Source organism: Seriola lalandi, unplaced genomic scaffold, assembly GCF_002814215.2.
Source record: "Seriola lalandi dorsalis isolate HSWRI2012SDOR001 ecotype SW California unplaced genomic scaffold, Sedor1 jcf7180002054791, whole genome shotgun sequence".
NCBI classification, from domain to species: Eukaryota; Metazoa; Chordata; class Actinopteri; order Carangiformes; family Carangidae; genus Seriola; species Seriola lalandi.
In genome coordinates this window covers 319,258-333,333 of record NW_019525344.1, presented here as the reverse complement: position 1 = coordinate 333,333, position 14,076 = coordinate 319,258, and the positions used below count along the sequence as shown (strand labels likewise).

The following is a 14,076-nucleotide window of genomic DNA, read 5'->3' as shown; positions in this document are numbered from 1 at the left end:
ATCTCTGAAAGGAAAATCAATTGATACAAGGACCAAAATGATAACCTTATTTCATATTCACTTTTTCAAAAACAACTTTACAGTGTTTTGCAGATACAAAAAACAGATAAAAATAATTAGATAATAAACAACAAGAGCAAAATATACATTAACAAATATAAATAGATATGTTTATATGATATTACATTAATGCAAAGACATATGTTTATAATATACTTGTTATTTTTACAATAGCACATATATGATATGATTATTTTGCTGCTTCATTTGAATTAATGTCAATATTAAAATTAAAAGTTCATATCAAAATGCATTGAAATCACTCGTTTTGTTGCCGCATATTAATGGCTTTACATGGATACTCTCTATATTTTCTAATAATAATCATTTTTAATACTTTTTTATACTTTTTATGTATTAGTATATATAAATATTAAATTTATATATTATGATGAAAAACCTAAAAAGTACATATTTAAGTAATGTCAAAAACACAGCTGGTGAAATATGTTGAATATGCTGTTGGGTGCAATTGAGAGCCAAATTAATTTCATATAAAAATGTTATGTAAAATCAATTAAAACAAATAACACACAACAGTCCTCATTTGTGGTATAACATTCTTTATTAGCCATGTTGAGTCAGACACCGACCCCACTCAAAACCAAAGGACACACGTCCTTCTCTTCTATCTTAAAAAACAGACAAACACACCCCTTCCTTGTCATTCATAGTTTTATTCTGCTTTGATGCAATGTAGCTCCAATGGACTTTGGGTCATAATTAAACATACGTCTTCTGGAAAGTTCCTCCCAATACTGCAGATTCAGCCACTAAAGATGACATGAAAAGCAATTGTAGTATCCCTTGAAGAAAAACTTAACTGTCACATTCATTTGATGAACTGTATGTACTTTTATTATCAATAGTTAAACTAAAGAAGGTCTAGTTATTGCACACCTGTAAAGTGACAGGTGCACAGTAGAAAAAGCAATGCATCCATCCAACCATCCATCCATTTTGTTCCATTTATCCATAGTTGGGCTGCGGTTGCAGAAGGCTAAGCAGCGTATTCCTGACGTCCCTCTCTCCAGCAACACTTTCCAGCTCCCTCTGAGGGATCCCGAGGCGTTCCCAGGCCAGGTGGGATATATAATCCCTCGAGCGAGTTCTGGGTCTACCCTGGGTTCTTCTCCCACTCGGATGTGCCTGGAAAACCTACAAAGGAAGGCACCCAGGAGGTATACTAATCAGTTTGGGCCCAACTACATCTAATTGGTACTGGTCCATCTCCTGCACCATCTCAGGCTCCTTCCCCACCAGAGAGGTGATGTTCCCCGTCCCTAGGGACCAGTCTGCGACACCAGAGATAAGCACACACAGGTTGCGGTCTCCATCACATCCTACCCCAGTGTCCCCGCAGGTGGTAGTTCCATGAGGTGGTGGCTCCATGTCCATTTTTCGGGCTAAGCCAGCCACTGGACACTTACTGGTGAGCTCCCCTCCCAGGTCTGGCTCTCTGTTAACAACAAATCTTATTTCAGACATCTAACCAGTTGTCAAATGAGTAGGCTAAATGTAAATGTAAATGTAACCAAAAACCCATTCAAAAAATCCATCAACTTCAGGACAAGGGAACTGGAAGTGCTAAAATGCTAATTTGACAAATTGAAATTTTGACTTTATTGTGTGTTAGCAGAAAGGTTAAAACAATAAAGTTATTACAGACCATAGAGTTATTATAAAATTTCATTGCAATACATCCAATAGATGCTGACATTTTAGTCAAAATGTGGCAGTAGATAGAGGTCAAGAAAAACCAAGGGATCACAGAATTCACAAGGATTTATCATCTGGGAACCATGAAAGTCAGGACATAATTTCATGACACTCAATTAGTCTCAACCAAATTAGTGAACAAACCATGTGACTGACAAACAGACCGACATTGCCATTGCTAGCATGACTAATAGGTAAATAAAACAGAAATCAGGAAGTTTGTATGTTTGAGTAGGATTAAACCTACAGGACACTTGGAAATATATATACTTAAAGCAGTTAAGTAGGTTTTTGAGTAAGTTATACTTATGCTAAGAATGTTTCATGGACTCATAGATTATCAGTGTGTTCTTTTAGTAAAACACTCGCTGATTGAGAAGCCCCCAGACCTACATTCTAAATGTATGTGCTGCCCTCTGCTGGTATGGATAAATAATTACACCTAAAATTACACTTCATTCATGATTTAATTGGACTGAAAACAAAATTATAAAATAAAAGAAGAATGATGTATATACTGAAATGGAGCATATATAATTTGGTCACAGTTACATAATGGAAAAATAAAAAAAACTTTATTAATTCCCCCAGAGAAAATAGCTATATCTGCTAATTTATTTTGTTACAGCAAATCTATTTACTTACAATATTTTGGAACAATAAATTAATTCAAGTTCAACAGAACTTATGTTAAGATCTACTAACTTCTTGTGGGCTAAAGTTTTCAAATCTTCATAAGAGTAACTTTTTGCCATGACGCAGCCACGCTGTGAGGTTTTGAACGTTGCTCAGTCATTATGTAGCCTCGCCCCCAGGCCCTTTGAATCAGTCACCTACAGTCACAGGAAGCCACACACACTGCAGCTATCTACAGGGAGCACAGAGCACAGATCTGCAGCCAAACAATACTCTGTGGAGATAAATACAGTAAAAGGAATACAATGATGAAGGTCAGCCTGTCAAGTCTGATAACATGTAAGTAAACTCAACAACGCATGCTGCTTCATTTCCTGACTCTCCCTCTGTATCTCTATTTCTGTGCAATTATTTTGTTTAGTGTAAATGTTTTGAAAAAGAAGGAGGAGGAGGATGACATCTCAGTGTTGATATTGGTAATTCAGTAGCTATGTTTCAATAGTCAGTTTTTGAAATTTTGACTTTGGGAGATGGAGGGAATACTCATCAGCATTTCAACATTTAACAAACCGCCTCAACTACCATCTAAATTATGATTAATATGCAGATTTCATTACAGAAATAATCTTGCTATCTGATGGAGCTCTAAACCCTGGCTGTTGTTGAAGATCTGTCCAAATTTCATTCAAGTATCAGTTTGAGTGAGACAATTTCCTGTTCAGCCTGTTTGTTTGGTTCACGACATTTTCACAATTCAAGTTACAGCATCGTCAAAGACTTTTTAAACTGCTTTAAAGATGGTGTCACAATTTTCAATTTTTAAAAAAAAATCACAGGCTGCTCTCGCTGGTGGATTTTAAAGTGACACAACAGAATGCTTAGTTGATGTTTGATTGGCAGAGTACTAAAATGTTATTTCTTTTTTTTAACAAGTGAGAAAGTACATGAAATATTTCCACTGGCTGTTTGTTATTTTCACTTTGACTTTGTGAAACCTGTGGGTAGTGACAGGAGTCTTACATAACTGGATAATGTATTGTTAGTTAATGTGTCTCTGGAGAACCCATGCAGGCACAGTGAGAACATGCAAACTCTACACAGAAGAAGAAAATAAAAGTAAAAATAAAACAACTTTTTTATCAATTTACACTGGAGTTGTTCAGTGACTCTCCCTAAAAAGATTCCATTTAAAACACTGTGACATTCGTACTATGAAGACACTGAGATCTTGAATGCATCACACTAGATTGCTCCCTTGATTTCCTGTTCACTGAAACAACAACGAAAACTCCCTACATGGTCCTGCTCCACAGCATGTAATTCTGTTGTCATTGTTAAATGCGAGGCCCTTTTATTTGTTCTAAGACTGATCACAGCAATGAAGTGATGAAAACGAGTGTGATCAAAAACTGGTGAAGCTGTGTTTAAAGTTTCAGCTGCTGAAATTCCCTGACAGGATAAGGTTCTCTTTATGTTTTGTATTTTTCTTGTTATCAACAAAGACTGAAACCAACAATGTGTTAGTCCATCTCTCAGAACTATATGACTGTTTCTGGCACTTAACCTCAAGCCCAGTTGTTCCTGTGAGATTTTTAAAAACAACTTTCAAATATATAGATTATTTTCTTCTTTTTTGAAAAGTGAGCAGGATCAAATCATTAATGGTTCTTGTCTTTTTGTGAGATTGGTTACTATATGAAAAATATTGAATAATCGCCAGTCAAAAGTACATTTAAGCCTGCTGTAAGCAACTTTGAAGGTTGCTTGAAGTCTCCTGCAATAATAGCATTGTTTTTACATGTGCTTTTGTTACGTGCACATGACTATACTGCCTGTAGTACTTCACAAGGTCAAAACACTGTGGATACCTGAGCATTATGCATGTATCTGATTGCTAAGTATAGGCATTAATATTTATAATATCCTCCAATATTCAGGCTGCAAGTTCCACTCAGTTATGTTAGCCTGGTTTGTTTTTAGCAATGAAGACATTTTAACATTGTCTGCTTGCTTGTTTAACCCATTTGTTACTCTGCCTAATACTGTGATCACTGTTGTGTAATTACTGGTGAATTACTTTTTGCCCAGTTAAGGGTTGTTCTGCCACCTGGCTGTCTGTGACTTCTGGACCTGACGTAACTGCTGCTAGCTTAGCATTGGTTGGTTTTAGCTAGGGGGCAGAGTTTTACACATTAAAAAAAGGTGCATACTCAAGATTTCATATGCAAATTCGTGTTGGTCTATTATTTTTTTCAAAAATGTACAGCTGAAAAATGATTCCACATGGTGTCCTAGACTGGGAAAAGGGTTGATCAGAGCTTTGAGAATGACTGCTGTTTACTCAAGCAACAAACTTTGTCTTGAATTCCAGGTCTACTGCTGAGCCATGCAGTAACAATGTCATCCACCATCACCAATAAGAGCACTCCCCAAATCCCCACTAGCAAAATCTTCATTAGCTCACCTAGCACCACCAGCCTGTCACCTAACACCAGCAACACCACCAGTCCATCAGCTAACACCAGCGACACCACCAGTCCATCACCTAACACCAGCAACACCACCAGTCCATCACCTAACACCAGCAACACCACCAGTCCATCACCTAACACCAGCGACACCACCAGTCCATCACCTAACACCACCGGCAGCAACACCATCAGTCCATCACCTAACACCAGCGACAGCAACACCACCAGTCCATCACCTAACACCAGCGACACCACCAGTCCATCACCTAACACCAGCAACACCACCAGTCCATCACCTAACACCACCGGCAGCAACACCACCAGTCCATCACCTAGCACCACCGGCAGCAACACCACCAGTCCATCACCTAACACCACCGGCAGCAACACCACCAGTCCATCACCTAACACCACCGGCAGCAACACCACCAGTCCATCACCTAGCACCACCACAAGCAACATCACCAGTCCCTTGCCTAACACCAGCAACACCATCAGTCCATCACCTAACACCACCACCAGCAACACCACCAGTCCATCACCTAACACCACCACCAGCAACACCACCAGCCCATCACCTAACACCAGCAACACCACCAGTCCATCACCTAACACCAGCAAGACCACCAGTCCATCACCTAGCACTGCCACCAGCAACACTATGAGTACCACCACCAGCACCACCTCCAGAACCACCACCAGCCCAACCCAAAGCACAACACTGGAACAGGAGGGACACAAGTCTGAAGCTCTGAGCTCAGGTACATAGCACCCTATTGATTCTTTTTTTATTATTTTGTTTTAATTTTTAATATTTGCACTAGTAAAAGTGTAAACACAATATAAAATTTATTATATGGCAACTTTATGTACAAAGTAATTTATTGCTCATTAAAGCTTTATTTTACACTCAGAACACAATGAGGGATAATAGCGCTTGCTACATTCAAGTGCTTTGCGCTTAATTCTCACATCAGCATGCTAACATGCTCACAATTTCAAAGCTGATGTTCAGCTGGTATATTTACTCCGTTCACCATCTTAGTTTAGCATGTTAGGAGCAAATATTTGCTAATGGAGCTGAGGTGTCATAGTTTTTTAGTTTTGCAATCTGCTCATAAATTAAATTGAAGTTTACACCAGATGATGGCGTTAGATGGAAGGTGAGGGGATAAATTACAAGCTTCTGAGGACAAATGTCTTAATTAATATCATGACAATCTAATAATTTTTTTTTTTTTTTTTTGATGAAACCCACTGTGCAAACGCAGTGATCTCATTGAAATGAATGGACCTAGAGCTAATGTCTGAATGCAGACTTACTTTTTATCACTGAACTAAAATTTACAATCCCACACAAGCTGCTTGTCACTTATAGCCTGTGATGTGCAGCTACTCATAACCATTTATAAAAGCGGTCAGAATATACTGCCAGCAAATGTGTGTTATCTAACATAACCTTCTATTGTACCACCCATACTTCTTTTATATGTGCCCTACTTAACAAGACACGGAAGAACCAGCAACTCCAGGTATTAGAGTTTGAACTCTGTCCCTTGTGTGCCAATGCCATAAAGAGTTTCCTTCCTGTTATTAGTAACCTTTCCATGTGATAATCTGACTGAGAATTTTTATGGCAGTGGTTTATGAACTTTTCTATCTCGAGGCAAGATGTACTGTTAATACTTTTTAGAACTACGTGTGGAATTGTTGACCAAAAAGCCTCAGAAACTAAAGTCAGGAACACAATTGGGAATATTTTTCTGAAGTTAAACACTTAGCAGACTATCAGGAGGCCAGGAGCTATAATTAGACCCTGGTTGCATGTTTGAAATCCAGTAGAAAAGTGCTGCAAGTATGCTTAAAGGTCACACCTTTTTTTTTTTGTTCTCAAAGTTTTTGTCTTTGCAGCTGGAAATATGTGCTGGCCACAAAATATCACATTTTTAGGATTTTCATTCAGTATTTGGGGAACTCCCTCAACCCTTTAGAAATAATTCCATTCTTAAGAGGTTTTGCTTATTCCTTGCATACCCTTAATATTGAGCTTTCTAGCTTTTGGCCAGTAACTTGGCACTAGGGATGGCAGTGTTGATTGGTTAATCACTTTAGTCCAGACCAAATTATCTCCACACAACTTTTGTACAAAGTTGAAGTTTAGTGCTATAATCAGCACATGTTAGCATGCTAACACAGTAAAGTAAAATGGTTGACACTGTAAACATTCTATCTGCTAAACATTAGTATGCTAGCCTTGTCATTGTGTTTGAGCATGTTAGCTTGCTGACGTTAGCATTTAGTTCCAAGACCCACTGCGCTGAACAGCTTCACAGCTTCACAGCTTCACAGATCAGCTAGCATGGTTTTAGACTTTTAGTCTTGTTTATACAAAGAGGGCTCCTCATATTTTAGTCACATGAGAAACTTTCCACGCAGACGGGGTTCAACAGGGACTCAAATCTGGCACCCCTGGCTACTGGACTCATTACAGACCTGTGATGAATAACTCATCAAAAATGACCCACCTGCAATGGCCCAATGGCCTTTATTTGTCAATGACAGAAGAGAGAAGACAGGAAATGAAGAACACAGAGATGCGTTGCAGCATCCCCTTTAACTGGTTTAACTCATTAAATTTAAGCTGGTCAGAGCAGGTCTTGCGTTGGTTTGTTGTTGCCTCCAAAAGACTAAAAATGTCCAACTTTCCATCCTGATGTAGGTTTGCAAGTTAAATTTTTTATTACATAACTTTTTCATTACTTTTAGCCTACTGCCTTCAATACAATTTAAGTCAGCAGTTGTTTCTGTATCATCTGGAATTTTCAGTCTCAATCTATTCAGTGTGTAGCATAAACCTTGATCTTGAGTCCAAAGATCAGACAGCTGGTTCCATGATGAGCTCTTGATTGACAATAAACAGGTCATTTGTTTAAGATAAGGTCCCACATTTTGTTAGAGCATCCAGCTGTAAAGTCCCCAGATTCTTAAAATGCCCTTCCAGCATCCTGCTAAAGTTATCTGTTGCTTAACAGTCAGCCAGCTGAGTGACCTTAACTATGAACTCAGAAGGAAGTTTTATTGTTCAAAGGGATATTTATCGATTGAATTCTTCTCTAGATAAAGGGAGTGATGTGGAGTGTGACACCTATCCCAACATTTTACTGGACCTGAGTCACACACACATAACCAAACAGCAGTGTGTTGTTCCAGTTCCACAAAGAGATTACTAATTAATGCTAAAGCACAAAGGTCAGTGTGGTCTGCAGCGGAAGAAGTTATCTTAAGGTAAATGGTACATTGTGTGGAAAGGCAGCCATCAAGTCTTACCTGAAACAGAGTTAGAGATTTACCAGGAAAATAAGATTAAAGTCGAGAAGTATAGAGGACGTATAATCAGCCTTGACACGTACTGTAAGGGTCAGACCAATCAGGGAACTATGAGGTGTGCTTAGATGATGTCATGACTTGCATCCTCATGAAATCCCTGGAGGTCATTAAGACATTTTTAGACACTGTAACACTAAAATAATGACCCAGTGAAGTTTTGTGAATGCTGTAGTCTTTTATTGATTCTGGCTCTAACTATATTTTGCCACTGCATTTTGTTGCCTGTTGTTTTACAATAGAGTTAATTTTTTTCTGTGGCTTTTGTGGTCTTTTTCAAATAATATGAAGATATGAAATAAGTTATGCTAAACGTAAGCATCTCTCTTTATTATTAATTATACTTATTTTTCAGTTGATATCATCTCATCAATATGCATCTAAATCGTAATCCAGACCCAGACAGTCAGTCAGTCAATACTGACTCTCTTCAAGAGAGAGGAGCTGAGATCTGTCCAAAAAGTCACAGGATTTGTCGCTATGTGATTTTATGAAAGAGTAAAAGTCACTAAAAGAATCTTAAAAGTCACCAAATCTATTGAGAAAGTCAGGGAAAAGTGATTCATGATCATTCCAAAGGTAAATGAGATACACAAGCCGGAGATATATAGTTTAAGTTGGTAAGCATTGTGTATAAGAATGAAATGACACAGGGAAGAATGGACTAAATGAAGTAAGAAATGTAGGAGGGAAGTGGTTGGAAACACCTTGGACTAAAACATACTTTTAACCAACCATGGATAAATGGATATTTTGAGACTCAATGTATCTTTGCTTTTTCTCTCTCTCTCTCTCTAGGAAGTGTTGCAGCCATCGTTATTCTGTTCATTGTAATTGTCATCGTAGTGTTAGGTGGGCTGTACTACTTCAAGATCCGGTGAGTGCAGAGTTCAAACAAACATACAAATGTATCAACATGCAACAACATGTTACAATATGTTACAATGTTACAATATCTGTCCCCTCAAAAAATTGGGAAAAAGACCTTCAAATCACCCAAATATACAACTCATACAAGACCATCCATAGAGTACACTGGGGCTGCCACGTCCCACTGTCCCCCTCATTGTGCCTACTAAGATACATATCTAACAATACATTGAGTAAAATACTCTCCATAGCCCTAACCATCACCAAGAAAACCACACTAACATTATGCTTACACTTGTCCTCACTCAAATCAGAGAAAAACTATTCTTTAACTGCAGATAGTTTGGGTTTTATTTATATATTTATTTATTTATTTATTTATTTATTTATTTATTTATTTATTCATTCATTCATTCATTCATTCATTCATTCATTTTTGTTTTTGTTTGAAATGTCTACCTGTCTACCATTAGTAAAGCTCACAGCATTGATAAATCAACCATGTCCCAGTGACTGAGGAATGAATATAACCTAATTTAATTCGATCAATGAGCAGTCCTTTAGCTACTTTATTTTTCCTTTTATTCTTTGTGAATGAGTCTACTGTCATCTAATCTTTGTTAGAGAATATATTTGATACCTGTCATATTGGTCAACTGAAGTAAATGTAGAGGACTCACCCTTTATTTCTTAACTTTTTCTCTGCTTTGTGATATCAGACGTAGATCCTACGGCCCTCTACTGGACACCGACTTCAACACTTTCGAAAACTTCAGCAACCCCATGTATGACCCCTGAATCTCCGACACTGGAGGTGACCCCACAAAGTCCTCAGTCTGATCAGTGTTCTTATATGTGTGTGTGTGTAATGATTTCAGGACAATCACATTTTATTACTGTGATATGCGGCTTGGTATCTTGATTACACTCAATTGCGAAACAAATGTGACGTTTCTCTTGATCTTTGGTCAAGTAGCCTCAATTTTAATTCACTGGTAAACATGAGAGAGCTCTGGCTGCATAGACACAGAGCATAGTCATATCAGAATAACTGAAGTGACAAAACAACCCTGTTTATCAAAGGTAACGTGATTCTCACAGGATATTTGTACATATTGGATGAAAAACATATTTTTGTACAAAGAGAGGTGGATTACTGTATCTGAACTCAAACAGGATGTTGAGTAAAACTGAAGAAGACCTGACAATGAAGCATAAAAATTTACACAGTCTGGAAACAACGATGGAAAAACTAGAACAACTAATTGAGCTGATACTGCAGCAAAGTGCAAATCATGCACAGTAGATACATCATGACTTTTTTCATCATTAATTGTTCCTGCTGAGATACTTGCTCCTGATTTAAACTATGGAATGATGATTTTCCTGTCAGAAAAGCAGATGTTCAGTTATTCAAGTTTTCAGTCATCAACTTAAATGTACCCGGTGAGACAAAACCCGAGGCTTAGAGAAAACTCATCAAATTTCCTTTTAGCTTTCACAGATCAGGAGGAGGTAGAGTTATGTTGTTGAAGGAAACTGAAAAAAAGAGCTGAAAAGGTTGGCGAGGACAGTGTCCTTGAGCAAAACAATGAATCCCCTGCTGGTTAAAGTGCTGATCAGCTCCTGACTATTTAAAGTTGCGTTGTCAGTATTGAATGTTTAATTGAATGTTGTTGAATGTTGCTTTGCAGCTCATCAAGGCTGCATTTCTGATTGTAATTTTCATTTCTTTAGTACTTAACACAGTATTGTTTGACTGTATTTAGATAGAAGAATAATGTGACAGTATTTTTACATTGTATTGTATTGTATTTTGTACATTTAAGTGATAAAACAATGATGTGAGTGACTGTGATGGTCATAAGAGAAACTTTAAGGTTGGTGCTGTATATGCGCACTGATATGAGTGATATGAGATGAATGGCAAACACAAGCATTTATGTGACCTTTAGGGATGAATTTGTATGTTGGTCAGCTGGTCCACCATGAAATATGCCAACAACTAGAGGATGGATTCCCATGAAAATGCATACTGACTTTCATTGTGCCCATAGGGTTCAGCCTTATGATTCTGATGAACCCCTGACTTTTCCTGTAGCACTACCATGACGTTCATGTGGCTCTGTGACTTGTCTCCACCTGGAGCAGCCATTTATGATCCCGGGAGAATCACTTGCTTGTACTTTTGTGACTGTAATAATTGTAATAACTATGGAGATCCTCCTCCACTTTTCATCTAGTGCCAAAATTTCACTCTGTCCAAAAACTTTAATAATATATGTTAATGATTAATAACGTTAGCATGCTGACACACTAAACTAAGATGGTTAACATAGTTGACATTATACAAGCTTATTGTTAGCACAATAGCACTGTCATTGTGAGCATGTTAGCTGAAGTTAGCATTTAGCTAAGCACAGCTGTTCCTAAGTACAGCCATATGGAGCTGCTAGCTCTATACTCAGTTTTCTTGTGTTTGGGCTCATGTGGGTTTGTTTGTTGGATTTTGATAACAAGAACAAAAGTCCAAAGCTCTGTTAGCGGCTTTTGTGCGGCTGCACAAAAAAAATCTATAAATAAAAATCTCACATTCCAAAGTTACTTACTCAGTAGTAAATGTCATGTCAAGTACATTACTCAAATGCCAAATCCTCCACACCCACAGATGGCATATTTTGTATTTAACACATCTACATATAGAAAATAAGATATTGCAGTTCAACAATTAGGAGGGATTTACTGACCATCCCAGAACTAGCTTAGCCTTGGTAACTGCACGCAGCTCTCCAGAAGTCCCAACCTCAGCAGCACAGTGACACACCCTCCAACTCTGAACAAAACTAGTTGACTCCTGAATGTACGTACACCTGTGGCCAACGTTTACATTAATTGTTGGCCACTTAGGGACAGTGCAACCAGTTGCAAATACAACTTTGACATATTTCATTTTAAAGGGTAATTTTAACCAAGCCAAGCAACACAGAATTTGAAATTTAAAGTACCCATATTGTATAAAAGCGGGATATCCATGTCTTGTTTGATACTGTTGCACTATTAGTATAGAACCTAGACCTGCTTTATAATGAAAGCACTCAGTGCACAGAGAAACACACACAGCCGTCAGGCCTACTGTAACCCACCTGGACCCACAGTCCAACCTCAAAGAATTTGTTTTTCCTGAAATCTGCTATATTTTGTGTTTGATCACTTAGAAAACAGTCAGTCACCGTTGTTACTAGCTCCAGAGAGAAGTCTGAGAGAGGAAATGTAAAACTACATAGAGATATATTTTCTTATGGATATCAAAACACTGGAAAAATTTAAAATATGGGATCTTTAAAGACCTGGAGTTGCATTACTATTGACTACTGACCACACTGTCGCTCAATCATATCCCAGACCAGTCTGTCCACTATACACAGATACAAATCAGATATCAACCCTCCACCAAACTCCCAGTCAAGCAGCATACAAGCAGACCCCCAAATGTCAAAGTCACAAGGCGTTGACTGCTATGACTGGGAACGGTCATATAATTATTGAAGTTCAAATTGTAATTCCTTAAACTATTCATTGCTGGAAAAAGGGGATCACATTACTTTTACTTTTCACTAAGTAATGTATTACTGCACAACGCTGCTGATAGTAGGGTAGGAACCAAAAATCAGAGCTCACCATAAACGTCAGACTTTCTCCGCTGGGGACCATAGCTACGTATATACAAGTGATGAAATGAGAATCCTGCTATTAGTTTTCAAGATATTTTGCCTTGAATCAAAGTCGCAATGAAAGAGTTGGTGCAAGTTTTGTTTTTAGACTTTTGTTAAGCAAAACACCAAACATTCTCTGTTTACAGCTTCATTAATATGAGCTTTGTTGCTTTTCTCTGTTTGATATCATTGTCCATCAAATATCTCTATACCACTCTAGACATAAAGTGGTAAACTGACAGCACATGTATCAACCAGCATCACCACCCGTATATACTGCTAGCAAAGTTTAAGAACTAATACATTTTATTTATCATATCTATATATATCTATATATTTAGAGCTCCCTCCATTCTTGTCACAGCAGAATATAACATTTTATACAACAGTTAGTACTGACCAAGTAATTTGATTGGACAAGACTCATTCCATGAGTGCTGATAAAGAGTATAACTGAATTTGAATTATTTGAATTAAATGATGTCTGGTTGTCAGAAGAGGATGAAGGGAAGAAACCTGGATACTTCAGCGCACACCTGAGGTAACGTCTAGACAAAGTAGCAAGCTAATGTGTACTGCGCACAACAGGAAAATGTTTATGTGTTGCTTAGCAACAGTCCAGTACCAGTCCAGTTGTGGAACTATTTGTGTTGGCGTAGCCAAATAAATGATGAAATAAACAAACACATCATAATCTGTTGTTGCTTATTTAACTTATATGGTGCTCGTAGAACTGTTGTAAAAAAGTAATATCACAGGAGAGGGATAAAGGCCATAGGCCCCGTACCTGCGACCGAATCGCAGCTGATATTCAGTAGCCTACAACATCACTCCCTCTTGTATGATATTGCTTAAATATAACACACACATTTTACAAAACAACCATATGATAACTTTTAGAATGTAAAAGAGGTGTTAGAGGACAGACACATGAAACCAATACAATTATATGACAACACAGTATGTGTATAAAAGACACATAGATACTGGGGTTCATCACGTTGTCTTCATCTCTGCTCAACAGGCTGCAGAGTGTTTATTAGTGGAAGCTTTAATAACAGTCCTGTCATCGCTTCCCCCCATCCTAACATCCTAATTCTTCCTTTTTCTCAAATGCTTTCCCATGATGCCCTCCTCTCCTGCCTACGCTCTCCATTTCTCTTCCTACTTTACCCCATTACAGCTCCCCCGTGTAATTTTTCTAACCCCCGTCTTATTTCCTC

General features: G+C 37.9%; 1 protein-coding gene across 2 annotated transcripts; it reads left to right on the top strand.

Annotated features, from left to right (window-relative positions):
* The first annotated feature begins 2,615 nt into the window (after positions 1–2,615).
* Positions 2,616–13,547, top strand: parm1 (prostate androgen-regulated mucin-like protein 1). 2 transcript variants are annotated; one of them, XM_087179126.1, is made up of 5 exons: positions 2,616–2,754; positions 4,787–5,050; positions 5,123–5,647; positions 9,069–9,147; positions 9,860–13,547. In XM_087179126.1, the coding sequence occupies exons 1-5, from the start codon at positions 2,721–2,723 to the stop codon at positions 9,936–9,938; spliced, it is 981 nt and encodes a 326-aa protein (XP_087035252.1). In that variant the 5' UTR covers positions 2,616–2,720; the 3' UTR covers positions 9,939–13,547. The 2 variants fall into 2 exon arrangements, with proteins under 2 accessions (XP_087035252.1, XP_023281354.1); XM_023425586.2 differs by having other exon boundaries at positions 4,787–5,647.
* The last annotated feature ends 529 nt before the right edge of the window (positions 13,548–14,076 follow it).

Excerpts from the sequence above, each read along its gene's own strand:
- parm1 (XM_023425586.2), top strand. The coding sequence starts at position 2,721 with ATGATGAAGGTCAGCCTGTCAAGTCTGATAACAT. Across the intron at positions 2,755-4,786 it reads CCTGTCAAGTCTGATAACAT|GTCTACTGCTGAGCCATGCA; the intron begins GTAAGTAAACTC and ends CTTGAATTCCAG. Across the intron at positions 9,148-9,859 it reads CTGTACTACTTCAAGATCCG|ACGTAGATCCTACGGCCCTC; the intron begins GTGAGTGCAGAG and ends TTGTGATATCAG.